This window comes from Falco punctatus, assembly GCF_963210335.1.
Source record: "Falco punctatus genome assembly, chromosome: 4".
Lineage (NCBI taxonomy): Eukaryota > Metazoa > Chordata > Aves > Falconiformes > Falconidae > Falco > Falco punctatus.
Genome location: NC_137583.1, coordinates 60,508,102 through 60,522,946, shown reverse-complemented (window position 1 = coordinate 60,522,946; position 14,845 = coordinate 60,508,102). Strand labels below are relative to the sequence as shown.

The 14,845-nt window shown below is 42.0% G+C and overlaps 1 protein-coding gene across 3 annotated transcripts in view; it reads left to right on the top strand.

Moving 5' to 3' along the window:
• Window positions 1-218: 218 nt before the first annotated feature.
• LMBR1 (limb development membrane protein 1) overlaps window positions 219-14,845 on the top strand; it is a 79,288-nt gene continuing 64,661 nt past the window's right edge. The window contains exon 1 of one of the 3 annotated variants that reach the window (XM_080385853.1): window positions 219-2,932. In XM_080385853.1, the coding sequence (XP_080241979.1) occupies window positions 2,870-2,932 (63 nt within the window). In that variant the 5' untranslated portion in view covers window positions 219-2,869. The remainder of the gene's footprint in view (window positions 2,933-14,845) is intronic. The other 2 variants (XM_080385854.1, XM_080385855.1) reach the window with 2 other exon arrangements.

Below are 14,845 nucleotides of genomic sequence, written 5' to 3'. Positions count from 1 at the left end.
CTACCCATAAACCTCATCTTCAGTTAAACTGCTCTCTGGGCCAAGTCCCGAGAGGGGAACAGCCCTAGCCACTCTCAAAAGTTCAAATCTCATGTAAAGTTCCTCTTGGATGAGCTATGGATGCTTTCACCAATTTCAGCACCCTGAGAAGAAAAGTTGATTGAAGATAAGTGGGAATAGTTGAAAAAAAAGACAATATTATTACTCATCTGTTTATCAGACACTATCTAGTGCTATGTGGGGAATAGCTATAAAACAGGACAGCTTTTCCCAAGAAGCATCTAAAAGACTGTACTCCCTGCTCCTTCAGGTCTACTTTTAATGGTCCTCCCTTGTTCCTACAGCCTCAGCGAATACCTAGAAAGTCTCTCTCCTCAAGCAGTGGACTTCAGGAGGAGAGAAAGTAGGGATATTTCTGCCGTCTCACACCCTGTTGCGGATGAGTGACTTAGGATTACTCAAAGAATCACCGTCAAAGGTATCTAGCAAAGGTAGTTTTAATATGAATTTGTAAAGGCATGACTTAACAAAGGTCATTCAATTACTTACTACATGGACAAAACATACAAAGGAAAATAGAGTTAAATCAGGCTAGGACGATTTACACAGAGACTGGAGATGCAAGAGGGTAAGAGAGCCCCTCCCATTGAGTCATGAGCTTCAGAGAGGACCCTCTTGCTTTCTAAACTTCTGATAAGCTTAGGTGCAGCTAGGTCCAATCTTAGCCTCAGACTTGGACAATGGTTTATGTCTAATGGAATAAGCTACATGTATTTCATTAGTATTAATTCAGCATGCTATCAGTCACTTACAAGAATCTGTTGTGAGAGGTTCCTCCTTGGGTAAGGAAGGATCTCTTGGTCTCAGGCAAGGAATCTCAAACCTTGAGGTATCCCAGCTCAAGGGGAGTCACGGGTGGGCAGTCCGGTTGCAACTTGGAAAGAATGCGAATTGAACTCAGTAATGACAGACCTTTGGGTAGAAGGTCTCTCTGTCTTGACGAGTGAACTTGAGGGGTGTTCCAGCAAAAGCAGAGGTCAGCGCCATGCGTGCAGCCATGCTGCCAGGCACGGAGAGCTCAAAGGCAGCTCGCTTAGGCTGTCATATTTACGTGATAAAGTGGTTGGCTCCTACTCCAATTGCATGCAATGGGAAAGGTATGCATGAGACTTCTTGTACCCACAACTTTCTTTGTTCCTTGATAAATGAATCTTGGAAAAAACCACTGCTACTCATGTGTTAATTGCATGATCCCTGTTCCAAGCTCACATGCATCGATGTCTCACTCTGCCCTTTTGTGGGTTTCCTAGAGGAGTTCTTGGCCTGGCTGTGGCTCAGGCCGTTACCTCCTTTGCAGCCTGTACCAAACTACCGCTAGTTTGGTTAAGGTGTCAAGTGCCCATCACATGCCTGTGGCGTGGTTCTGCCTGAATGTGCCTTGTCTGTATCTTCTCAAGTATCAAAAGAACCAGGGTGAAACTCTGGTCATACTGAAGCTGAAGGAAGTTCTGCATCCATTCAGAACTACAAGAAATGCGTTAGACAGTCAAAGATTACTTTTGCTAACTCCAAAATTGAATAAATACTTCACCATTTGCTTTTAACCCAGAAAATGAGCCAGAGGCTGGGGAATGAATATAATCTCAATTATAATTGGCACGAATATCATATATAATGAATGTATCAATAGATGTAAACAGGCAGAAAGCAAGGATCCTTATTTTTGGAACTTCCTTGGAACAGTGTTAGATATTTGGATAGAAATAAGTGTTTGATTTGCTAAATCACTATCTATAATTTATAGTGTCCTAGATTAATAGTTTTTTGTGTATATTTAGACAACTGATCTACTTGCAAACTCAGAAACAAAGAGGTTTGCCCGTGTGTATAGAGGGAACAAGGAACAGCTGGGGGGTTGTGCCTTCCTACCGCAGCACTTGGCCAAAACCCAGCACAACAACTTGTCAGCAGAAACCACTCCAAGATAAAAAGCTGCTCCAGACAAGTAGAAGACGAGTTGTAACTTAAGTTTTAAGTACCATTTTTCAAACTGAAAATTCTGAGGCATTTACAGGGCGGGCCGAGTTCAAGGAGGCTCAGCTAGGGTCCCGGACGGGATCCCCCGCACTGCCGGCTGTCCTGCTCCCTCAGCGGGGCTGTGACCCCTCCTCGCACCGTCTCCTTGACGGGCCTTGACGGGCAGGCGCGGGTGAACCCTGCGGGCGACCCCCGGGGCCAGGGCGGCTCTCACAGGTGACCTCCCTCACTGGGGGCGGGGCTCCCCCCTGGCCCTGCACCCGGAGCTCTTCCCCACCCACCCCTGGTGCCTCCGGGGCCTCCGGTTCCCCGCCCCTCCGGGCTCCGCGCGGCAGGCCCCAGGCGGCCGCGGACCTGCAGGTCAAACCGGCACCCCGCTGCGCGCCCGCTTCTCACCCCGGCCCCGCCCCTTCCTCTTAGCCCCTCCGCTGGGCGCCGGTTCGCCCTCCCGCCGCTTAGCCTTAGCCCCGCCCCCGCCTCGCCAGGTTTCACCACGCCTCCTACCCTTGAGCCCCGCCTCTCCCCCGGGCGGTTGGGGCGGGGCGTGCGCGGGGACGCTGCGTGGTGACGGAGCAGGAGGAGCTGAGGCGGTGCCGCTCGCCCTTCCTCCTCCTCCTCCTCCTCCTCCTCCTCCTCCGCGCCCCGCCGGACGGTGACAGAGCGGCGGAGCCCGCCGCCAGCGCCGCTGCCGGGGCCAGTCAGCCGCTGCCAGGTCCCGGGGGAGCAGCCGGCGCTGCCGCTGGCCATGGTGGCCCGCCTGCCGCCGGGGGGGCAGGAGCAGGCGCGGCGGCGGCGGCCGCCATTGCGCGCGGGGGCCGCGGGACTATGAAGGATGGAAGCGGACGAGGTGACGATCCGCGAGCAGAACTTCCACAGCCAAGTGCGGGAGTACACGGTAGGCGGCACCGCCGGGCCCCCGCGGCACCCTCTCGCCTTCCTCCCTGACCTGTCACTGCGGTGCCCCCGAGGCCGCGCTGCCGCGGGACCCCCCTTCCCCGCCTGGCTGCGCCCCCCCCCCCCCCCCCCTCGTCCCGTCGCCTGGCAGCCGCAGGCTTGTCCCGCTCTTTCCCTGCCTGACCTTGGCTGCTTTGCCCCCTTGCCCCCCAGCTCCCGTTTCCAGCCCGGGTCGGGTGGCCTGTCCCGCGTGGGCATAGCGGTGTGCGCCTCCCTGCCCCGGGCTGGGTGTGGGGGGGCGCGGGGGTGGGCGGGGGCGGGCCCAGCCTTACCCCGCCGTGGGTTTGGCTGTGCCTGCCGTGAGGAGGGGAAATAGCGTGCACACATGCAGGACGTGGCTGTGCTTCCGAACGTGTGTTCCTGTGCCCTGCGATATGCGTTCAACACCTCAGCCTTCGAGTGCAGCCGTGTTACTGTGCGGTGCGCCTGGGATTTCGTGTTACCGCTTGTGACCCTGAGACCTTCCTGTCTTGTGCTGTTTGCCACGGATGTGTGTAACCTTCATGTTTTCCCTAACCCCTCGTGTTGTTCCCAGTGCTGCTGCATGCCCTGGGCTCCCCAAGCGGAGCAATGCGGAGCGCAGAACCCTGTGTTGTCCCATCTAACTCAGCCTTCTGTAGCCAAGTGCAACGCTACACTTCAACGTGCAAATGGACAGGGCTGTTGTGGTTTCCTCTCTGACTGCCTCGTAATTGTTTTCAGGACTATTCAAAGCTGACAGAGGTGTTTTGATGGGGCTTCTGTCTCTTCTGCTTCAGTTCAAGGAAGGAAGTATGTGCTGCACGTAGGAGATGTGCAGTGTTGTCTTCTGTGCACATGCTGTCCAAACTCAGCTGGGTAATTGCGTTCTCTTTGCAGTTACTGCTTTCTAAGAAAGAATGAATTTCTTGAATTCAAATACAGTTTAGTTATTTTAATAATTATTTTTGAGCTGTATCGGGAGACAATATTAAATACAACTGTTAACTGATTTATGTAGGCCTATGGCTAGGTTCTTTGATAACAGAGACTTGCTTGGACCCCTAGTGTATTGATATAGGGATTTATAAAACAGAAAAGAAATTAAGACCTTTTTTCTTCTGGTGAAGTATTAAATTTCTGGAATATTTTTTTCTGGAGCGCTAAACAAGTCCATATGAAGAGAACTGTCGCTTTACAAGATTTTCTGGATCTTCTGTGTTTTGTGAGTGGAATGTCATGAGAGGGGCATAAAAGGAAATACTTTCTTCTAAAGAAGTCTCTAAGCATTATCCTAGTCTCTTTTATGCTATGAAAATGCAAGTGTATACACAAATCATGCATTGCCTTCTGGATGCTAGCAGGTATCTTTTTCCCTAGTGTCCGTTCTTCCATTTTTATTTCTTTGTGTGCTAATTATCTCCTACTTACATTCACCAGTCTTGTTCAGATACATTGTATGCTACATATTGTGCTTTTGTACCTGGTAGGGTGCACAGATTTTGAGTCTGAAGGAATGGCTGTGTGCAGCCTCTCCAGGTACTGTTACAAACAGTGAAGGTTAATAAATTCTTGGAGAAGTAGCCTATCTATGCTGCAGTCACTTCCCTAAAACTTTTTTAGCCTATTTAAAGCAATTGGTAACTCTTCCCCTTGGTAGTCATGTAAGAAATCACATAGACATAAATAACTTTCATTTTAGAGGTGCAGTGTTGCTTTATTTGGACAGTGGAGGCAGAATATTCTTGCTTTTGAAACTGTACTTTGATCTTTAATATTGATGACAAACCATCTATATTATTGTTTAATCAGTGGGGATAATAATGACAATTTTGCCTTTTAAATCATGCGTTGTTACAGTTGTGATCTTGTCTTTAATTTATGTTGGAAGACCACAGGGTTTTATGAGTGCATGAACTGCTGCCATCCACAGCTGAGTGTCCTTGTGATTCTCACATGCTGCAAAAGTATATTGCAAGTTTGATTACACTTGTGGTTAGTTTAAGCATAATGAAGTACACAGAGTATGTTGCTTACATGTACCATTATGTCAACATCCCGTCCTAATCATTCATGCTTTTGCTGGTCATGAAGTTATATGGTGACTATAATTTCTTAAAATATGCAAAAAGACAGTTGTGTGGGTAGTGGGTGTAATCATCAGCCCCTCAGCTGGAGGAGGGAACATATCCATGTTCTGACACATGCACAAGACTTTCGTTCCAGTTGCAGGTAGGCTGGGGGAAGTGGAGCACTTAATAGAAGGATTTGATGTTTGTTGCATAATTTTACAGTGGAGGAAGTGTCTGTATGTCTGTAAGGAGCAAGTTGGGTTTGTGCAGTTTGGGAGTTTTGTCTTTGGAGATCTAGTTGTGTGGCACAATCTGTACTGGAAGCTAAAATGATACATTCATGGGAGAAGAGAAACCAAACTAAGTTGATGTAGTTAAAAAGAAAACCCTTTTCACTTTTCTTTTACAATTTTGCTTCATTTGCTTTGAATAGATACAGAATTTCTAGATTGTGCTTTCTGATGGAGTCCTAAGGGCACACTAAGTTTAACTTCAGTTAAGAATTCATCTGTTCTTTGAACTGACAAGCTACAAAGTTTTCCATCAGGTTGTGTTATGTAACAAAAAAAATAAAGGCTTGTTATCCTTCTGCTGGTGGTACTTGTCTGTAGGTGCCAACTTCTGCTAATTCCACCTTGAAAAGACAAATGTTTTTGACACATTTATAGATTGAGCAAGGGTAGTAGAAGATGATTTTTTACAAAAATAAATCCTTGATCTGCTTTCGAGGTGACTGTCTCTGTGCTTTAATGATTAATTTAATTTGGGCCCATTCAGGCTTGACCTCATTTGGAGTGTCTGTATGGTACCTGTTTTTTTTCAAGAGGGTGTCTGTCTGCAAGAAAATGATGTATTTTGTTGCTTCATGAGGATGCTCTTTTACTTATAGAAGGCTCACTCCTTAGCTTAGTTTCAGCACGGCATTTCAAATGTGAGTCTGCCATGCAGAGGACTGGTTGTTTGAAACAGTTGCAGAGAACACCCAGACTTTTTCAGACTTCTATGAACTTTTAAAATTCAGATTGAGTGAAGTAAAAGTGGAGATGGAGAACTGATGACCCAGTATAAGAGAACGGCACAGCCGTAAGTTTGCTCAAAGTCAATGAGAGCCTTGACTTCAATAAAGCCAGAATCATTCACAGTTCTGACTAAAAAGGGCATATTTCTAAAAAGAAACTTTAGTTGATTACAAAATATAGAGGAATGTCTGTGTTCTGCACTTTGTCAGCATTTGTATGAGAGAGATTTAAAGGCCAGACAATGTTCTGTGCTGGTCTGATACTATCTGTTACTTTGTACACGTAATTGGCTTGCCTTTCTTAGGCTTTAGATGCATTTATAGTTCGCTGAGACCTGGAACATTTATGGAAGATATTTAAGCTTTTAGAAAACTGCTTTTCCCTTGTGTCCTGTTGGTATGTCTGTTTATACAATGTAATTATAAAGTGTTCCATTTTCTGCTAGTATTGTTGTGAACTGTTTTTCAGAAAAACGCAAATCAAATAAGTGCAGTGATTCTGTTTCTTTGCGTTCCCTTGGGTATACTCTTTTTAGAATATTTTTACACTCCTCTTTTCCCAGATTGAATCTTCTATTCTGGAATATTAGCTTGTATTTTTAAAATTTAGATCTAACTTTTGATGTTATGTTTTCCATTTACAAAATGCTGGATTTTGAGTTTGTAAAAACATGCACATACACTTGGTTATGAGGTTTCCTTGACAAAATAAACACACTGTGCTTGCGTTTGTAGTGTGGGGAAAACTGTGGAAGAAAACAATTTGGTGACTATAGAATTACAAGTTGGAAGGCTTAAGAACTACTATAGTACATTTGGAAATGACTTAATAAATACCTAATGAAAAAAAATCAGTCCTGGTAGAATAAGTTAAAATGCAAAAGTGTTATTATAATTGTTCCATGGAAGTCCAGGCAGATGTTGAAGCTGGTGTAATATATAGTTCTATGATTATTAGTGTCAAACGCTTCCATTTGAAAGACTAAATATTTTCAGAGGTAGGCTTCAGATGCCAGATGTTTAGCAAAACTTAGTTTCTCTAATTCTTAATGCAATTCACTATACAAGAAGGCTTTTTTTGGTACCATACCACTTTTAAAAATTAAATGTGGAGTGCTTTTTTTTTATTATTTTTTGCTACTAGTGATACAATGGTTATTTGCTGTGTATATGTGTGTCAATCTGAATCTAAAAATAATGTGCAGCAGTTCAGAAAGTCCTTTTTAGGTAGTTGCAACTGTGTCATATCTTTGATTTTTTTGTTTTGTTTGCAGCTTCACACTAACACCACTGGCTCTGTTTTCTTCTCTGGTTTCTTTTTGTGCCTTTTATCCTCTTGTCCTGTTTTGGGGTAGAGAGGTGTTCGGGATTCTTCTGTATGAACTAATGCAGCGTGGTTCCTGCTGGCATTTGTCCCCTATAGGCTATAAAATGAGAACACTGATTTGAGCACTGTACTCCTGCTGGTAGTGTGCTTTTCTTCCTGAGCAGTTTTGCTTCCTTAAATTTATGTTCCAGACAAAATCTTCACAGGCTATTTTTTACACCAGAAGTGATGGTATTCTGATTGTGGGCCAGGAAGAAAATGCTGATTAGAAGCATGGGTGATTTTTTAAGAACAAACCTATTACAAATACTGAATTAGTTTTGTTTGAATGTTTATGCAAGTTTATCAATAAAATTGATGCCTTTTGATTTTTTATCTATATGCTGAAATGTTGGAGTAGTTTATATCTTAAATGGCTTCTTGTATCTCAAAAATAACTTTTGCATAGGTTTCTCAGTATTGCTTTTTTTTTCTTAAATATTTTAGAAAAGAATTTAACTGAATGAAGAAGTATTTGTGGTAGTGGGGTGAGATACAAGGCTCAAAGATAGGTGCACATGTAATGGAATTAAGTATATAAAATGTTGGCATCATTCAGTCATCTTAAAAATATATCTTTACTTGTAAACATGGGTGTTGTACTGAACTTTAAGAAGTGGTGAGTCATCTTCTGGCTGTTGGTCCTGGTGAATCCATCTGGAATCAATAGGCATCTCCAAATACTTGGCAAAGACAAGTGGATAGAGGGATGCGTATTCCCCGAACAGGAACAACTTTTGTAGAGTTCCACTTTTTCTGTTTACATAAAATAAGCATGAAAGGCAGAAGTGTAAAAAGTTACTATTAAGTTACAAGTCCAAATAATTCATTTTGAACACTGGTGTGCTGCTTTGTGGTAGCAGTTGACCAAAAGGGCAACACCACGCTTTGTGGAAGGTACAGACATCTGATTAAGAAAGATTAGATTAAGGTGTAAAGTAGATTTGAGAAAATCTAATGACAAGTGAAAGAACTGACAGCAAACAAAGCCTGCTATTGATTAAAAGGCCAAGACAAGCATATCCATCTTGGGGTTTTTTGGATGGCTGGTCATGTAGAGGGACTGGACAAGATGGCAGGATGTAACTGAGAGATCGTAGGGTTGTAATGAACGTCTTAATCTTTGCTGTGATGTAGGGATACTGAATGTGTTTGAATTTATAAGCACAAGACTCTCTGGAAAGAAGTGTTTTCAGAGATGTTGAGGAGGCTTGAGGGGTGGGTGAAGCAGAAAGCAGAGCAGCAGAGGAGATGGTGGTAATGTCAGAGTGGAGACTGAATCTGAAGCATGTTGCCAGTGAAGTTATAAGTGAGAATTCAGTTCTGGTGACATAGATGGAAATTTGGGTTAAGGAAGACTATATAAAGAAAACATTTCATTTGGTATAAGCTGACTGCTTTTATTTGAAGGTTATATAAGTGTTTTTTTTTTTAGCTGCAGGGTTTTCTCCTTTCCTGTCTTTCACTATCCCCTATTTAATTTGATATTTTTCCTCATTTTGGAGGGCAGTGATAACTCGATTAGAAAGTCTTAACTTCTGCAATACTCTTTGCATTCTCCTCCTTACTTTGAAAACCACTGAAGCTTTCCTATAAACATGTCAAATGACTTCCTGGTAACATTAATGTGGGAGAATTTGCATAACATAACACAGGAACAGGAGAGACTTTGAAAGTCATGACTGTAGTTTATGTTTTTATGCATGTGATAAATAACAGCTTTGGTTGTTGCATCACTCTAGCAGGTAAGCATACAGCTAGGTGGAGATGACCTGGTATAAGTTACTGCTGTAACCCCCTTATTAGTCATCACATGACAAGTGAAATTGCTTCATATGTTCGGGAGCTTTGATCTGTTGCTCTTTGGGGCCCAATTTGGTCTATGAAGATGGTGACAAAGGTCATGTTGATGTTTCATCAACTTGGTGTTGAATATGCATTGCAGTATTGCTGAGCTGCTTCCCACACAGAGGTTTCTAATTTCTTGATTAACTGAATATGTTAAAAGTTATTTCTAACTACCATCAACACAGTTCCAAGAAAGAGCCCAGTGCTTTATACTGTTTTAATATTTGAGCACTTTGATAATAACTTGGCTTTGAAAATTTTGATTAACTGGAAAATATTATTCCACAGAACGTTGTTTCAGTTCCTCTGTTTCCGTATCACTTGGGCTCTCCATAGCAAGTAGAATGTGTATAGATGGCGTTGAAATCAGTGTATGGCTGAGTTTAGTATAGAGGATGGAAGCAGCATGTGTCTTAAGATTTCTTTCCCCCTTCACCTTCTTGGTTTATAGTGGTGTGGTTTCCACTGTTAGGCTCCACAGTTGTCACTGAAATGTGGTGCTTCACAGTTGACTGTTGATTTTTAAGTGCCTGTTTATGCCTTAAGTATCCCATCTTTTCCATTACCTGTAACTGTACTTTCAATGTGTTTGGCTGATGGGAAGAATTGATGCCGATGAGTTTCTGTTGAATTTGACAACAGCAACATGTCTAAAATTTTGGCTGAGTTTCAAACTGTGATATGTCCAGTAGAGAGTCTGCACAATTGGTGAGAATTATGAAAACATGCAAGTGTTGCCATTTAAATATACTTGTGTTTTGGCAGTGGCGGTGGGGAAAAAAGTGTGCTACTTGAATCGTAAGGTATGTATGTATGTGTGAGAAGACAAATGTATTTCTATGAGTTAGGAGGAGAAAATTCATTAGCTCTGTCTTCTAAGATAGGCATCTTGTCCTGGAAATTATTATTAGCCAAAGAAGCTGCCTTAACACAAATAGATTGTTTATCAAGTTTGTTATATTAATGAGACTTCTGAGGTTATTTTTTCAGAAAAGAGTTTTTAATGGAATGACTCTGTGATGTTTCAATATAACTGATTATTATAGCCTGGCTGTAAAATGTTTAATAATACTTTCATTCAGTGGCAGAATGCTAGTATGATCTAGGTTGGTGCCATTGGCGTTAATTCTAGAGGGTGTTTTTACATCATGTACTAATGCTGAAAAATATTCTTGAATCTGATTTTAATGGCGTTGCTGTAGCCCATACAGGTCAAAGAAAAATGACTTGCAGTCATTCTTTGAGGAATTTTGAGTGTATTACTGGGTATAGAATTCGGTACCCTGAACAAAGGTATTTTGGGCCTGTTACTAAGGATCATGGAGGTGGTGTAACATTTTTTTTCCCCCTTTACCCAGAACATAAATACATTCCCATTAAGTATATAAAAGGGAATGTAAAAGCTAACAAGTTTATGTGTTGATTTGAATTCCTTCATTAGTTTGAAGTGAGGCTCTGCTGCTAGTGACGTTAACGTGAAGGTAGTTTAAGTAAATGACACATGGAAGCTACCTGCTGAAGGGCTCTAGATTTTTTTATCTTCAGCTAGCAGTATTTCTAGCACACAGAATATAGTTTTGGAAATGTCATACTTTGTTAGATCCTGGAATTTTTCCCTAGATGAGCAAGTCTAGGCACCCAGCCTCTGAACTACTTATGATTTCTTAATAATTTAGTAACCAGCAAAAACCCATGGGTCATCCTCTTGCACATACTTTAAGCCAGGGAGGAGTCCTGAGAGGAGACCGTACACGTGGGGGAAATCATAGGTGTGGAGGGCTGTGTTAATGAGTTCAATTAATCTGTAGTCATAAGACATATTTGACATTTTCTCATAAGCTTGAATTTAGTGTGTCGCTAAGCCTGTCCGGCTGGCTGGGTTAGAGGGAACTTTAATCACAGAGCACAGAGTTTTTAAGAATAAATAGTTAATATCTCATTTTTGAGAAAAATGAGATGGCCAGAGCAGATGATACTATGAATGCCAAGCTCAAACTGAAAGAACAGCTAAAAATTTTAGTTTCCTTTAGTGTGCATAGTTTGTTACAGGTAACTTACTGTTGACACATCCAAAACAGGTGGAACACCTTGTTTGCTTTATAGATGTTGATGGGACAATGGAGTTATTAGAAATAAAGCAAGCAGAACTACTTGTCTCCACCTGTGTTCTCTTACTGCTTATTCCTGCCGTCCTTTCCACAAGTAAACAAAAGTAGTTGCCAAGTGGGACAGTAGGAGGAAGATTTTTAGTTGCTGTGTGGCATTTTAATGCGCATTAACATACTTCAGCATCAGAGCAGTAAGATGGGTGTATAATGCTATGTTTAGTTGTTTTCTGTTCCAGAAATTAAACTCCAGAAGTGCAACACAACTGCTTTTCTGTAGGTAGTAAACACAGTCAAGCAAAACTCTGACAGTTCAATTTTCAACTCTTAAATGTGTTCTTAGACATATTCTACAGGGTGGTGTTACCAAGAGTGACCTCTACCTTTTCTCTATGCTGTTTTTTCTATTTAGGGGAAAGAACGCATTCCGTAAAGTAACAGCAAGAAGTGGAGATATTCTTCATTATATTCTTCATAATGTCTGTAGCTACTATTTTTTTGCATATCCTTTGCATAGAAATGCTGGTGGATTTAATAGCAGTCGCTTTTTTCTTTTAATACTGATGCAGCCACTTTCTTTTAAAGTTTTTTTTCTTTACTTTCCTTATTCCTTAGTTTTTTGGAGCTTCTTGATCTTTCATTTCATATATAGCATAGTAAAATGCTGTTTACTTGTCTGTTTTGCTCTGCCAGCTTTACTCTCCCTATTCTAAACGCTAGTATGCAGTCAAGTGAGAGGAAATGATCACTTGTCTGCTTTGATGCTTTTCAAGTAGAAATCTTGAATCTGTGTTTTGCATTTGGAAGTGTATTAAATCCAAGAGCATTGCTAAGGTCTGTGACTTCTTTCTCCAAGAGAGTTCTGTGGTGGTTCCTTATTGCTAAAAGCTGTTGTTCTGTAAGATGTACAGCTTTTTCATAGTGGGAGGACATCCCTGACACAGTCCTGCAGGGGTTTGTGCTTACACTAATACTTCTAAACACATTAATAATGACCTGGAGAAGGGTATAAATTATGAGGTGACAAAGTTTCGAATGGTGCTGATTTATTCAGGATAATAGAAAAGAAGGCTGACTGGACCCCAGCCTTCTGCTCAGAAGAGGATCAGCTATGACATCAGACTAGGTTACTTAGGACTTGAAAACATCCAAGGATGGAGATTTTACAACCTTGCTGGGCAACTGGTTGTACTGCTTGGCTTTCCTCATGGAGGGGATTTCTACTTACCTCCAGTCTCATCCTCCCACCATGCACCACTGTCAAGAGCCCAGCTCTGCCACCTTAATGATCTCCTCGTAGGTACTGACAAGCTGCTGCCAGGTTCTCCTGAAGCCTTGTTGCCCTTGGGCTGAACAAGCAGAGGTCCTTCTGCCTGTCTGCAACCAGGCAAGTGTTCCAGCCTCCTGACCATCTTGGTCATCTTCCTTGTTGCAATTGCCAATGTCTTTCCTATACTGGGGGCTCAAACCTGGACATAGCAACTACGTGTGAATGCTGACTGGAGAGAGATAATTACTTCCTGTGATTATTGGCTTTGCTTCTGGTAATATAGCCCAGGATGCTCTTTGGAATGTTTGCTACCAGGGCACGCTGGTTGTCAGATATTGAACAATTACTGGACACTGCAGCTGTATGCTTTTTCCTAGTATAAACTACAGCTGTATTCCCTGCACAACAGTTGGGAAGAATACCATGCTATATAAATAAAGTGTGTTGCTCTTTCTGTACACAAAAATGCAGCTTTTAATGCACATGAATTACAATTGTGAAACATGGCAGTGTCTTGTGCATAAGGGGAAAAAGAGAGAATCTTGTATATTTTGAGCATGTTCTTTCTTAGCATGAAAGTGTTGCTCTAGCACTTGCAACAGAAGATGATGCTTTATCAATTTGAGGCATGAATTTCAGTGCCAAAGTTTTAAAGCTGATCTTTAGTAACTGTCAGTAGGGATAAGTACCATGTAATTTGAGTTAGTTCAGATCTGTACTGCTCATGTTTGATGCTGGACTCTTCAGTGCCAGCCCCTTAGATGCACATAGTTATGAACTGAAATGCGTGCAGTTTATCTCTAGCTCAATTCTCAGAGGAGCCGAGAACTGTCTGGTACAGATCCAAAAGTATCACTTGGATCATACTTGGATGACTTTGGATGACAGATCCAAAAGTATGACTCTGTGGAAGAGCTGGATACAAGATGCCTAAGAATGTAGTGCAGTGCATCTCCAAAAGTAGCCTCTCAGCGTGTCTAGTTGTATAATCTTAAGTGGGAGCAGAAGGTACTTCCTTTCCCAAATGAAGATGAAGAACTCCAAGCAAAGACAGCTTTATTTTTGATCGTCCTATCAAAGGTTGTATTAATCCATGCAAAGCGATGTGAAGTTATATGCTCGAGGTTTGAAGACTTCTTAATATGAGTCCTGTTAAAAGGCAGCCCACAGATGCAGCATAGAATCTATGCGTTTTGTTTTCAGTTACTACTGAGTGGTGTGGAGGGGGGAACACAGATATTAAGAATTGCTTTGCTTGACTGGCTATAACCATATAAAATTTTCAAACCCCTCTTAATTTCCTTTGTATTTTGATGCAGCTGGTCAAATGTGGACTGAGTGTATTTCCCCTGTAATGTGAAAACTTGCCATAGCTCGGTTTAAAGCAGCTTCTCAGGAGCAGTCTTACCTATAGCAACAGATCCACAACTAGTTTTTCTCTCTAAAGTCGGAATTTTAAAGATTGGAAGTTATTGTGTGGTGTTTTTTTTTTTTTTTAAATTAACACTGTTGGGGAATGTCAGAAATCCCATCTCGTCAGTTGTGTGCGTTCTCTGCACAGTGTCTTCTCTGTCTTCCTCAAGTCAAACCTGGAAAAGCTTCATTTGAGACCCAGTGACAAACTCGTTGCAGAGAACTTGGGTCTATGAGGAATACAGCTTGTCCTAAATTTGCTGTGCTTGCAGCATCCTTAACTTTTGTCAGCTCTTGTAGAGATAGGTGATGGCATAAACCGCTGCTTTTTGGTTGAAAACATAGTTTGCAGTATGATTGGAATTTAGCACTGTATTGGCTCCAATACTGTCGCGTATAATAGTTTTCTGAAGAAAAGATGGAATTCAAGAGTATAGGCTCTTCTTTAACTGAAGGTATTGATACAGCTTCATGTGTGGTGTTCCTTTTTCATTAGTGCCCTATGTCAGTATGACTACCTATGTTTTTTAATAAGTGATCAGAAATGAAAGTTGACAGATGATTTAGGGTACTACGGACATATGTACATGTGAATTTTCCCTCTTCCAAAGGTTTTTTAAGAAAGTCCAATTAGGGGTTGTTAAGAACTGTATTTGTGAAGCCGCATGATGTGGTAGGGAGTTTCTTTTGCATATGCCAAGGGCTACATCCAGGAAATACATTGAAAGGTGTTTCCTAAGCTAGGGTCAGCATGCCTTAGTAGAAGAGCTGTAAAGCGAGTAAGAAACTGGCTGCAGTATACAT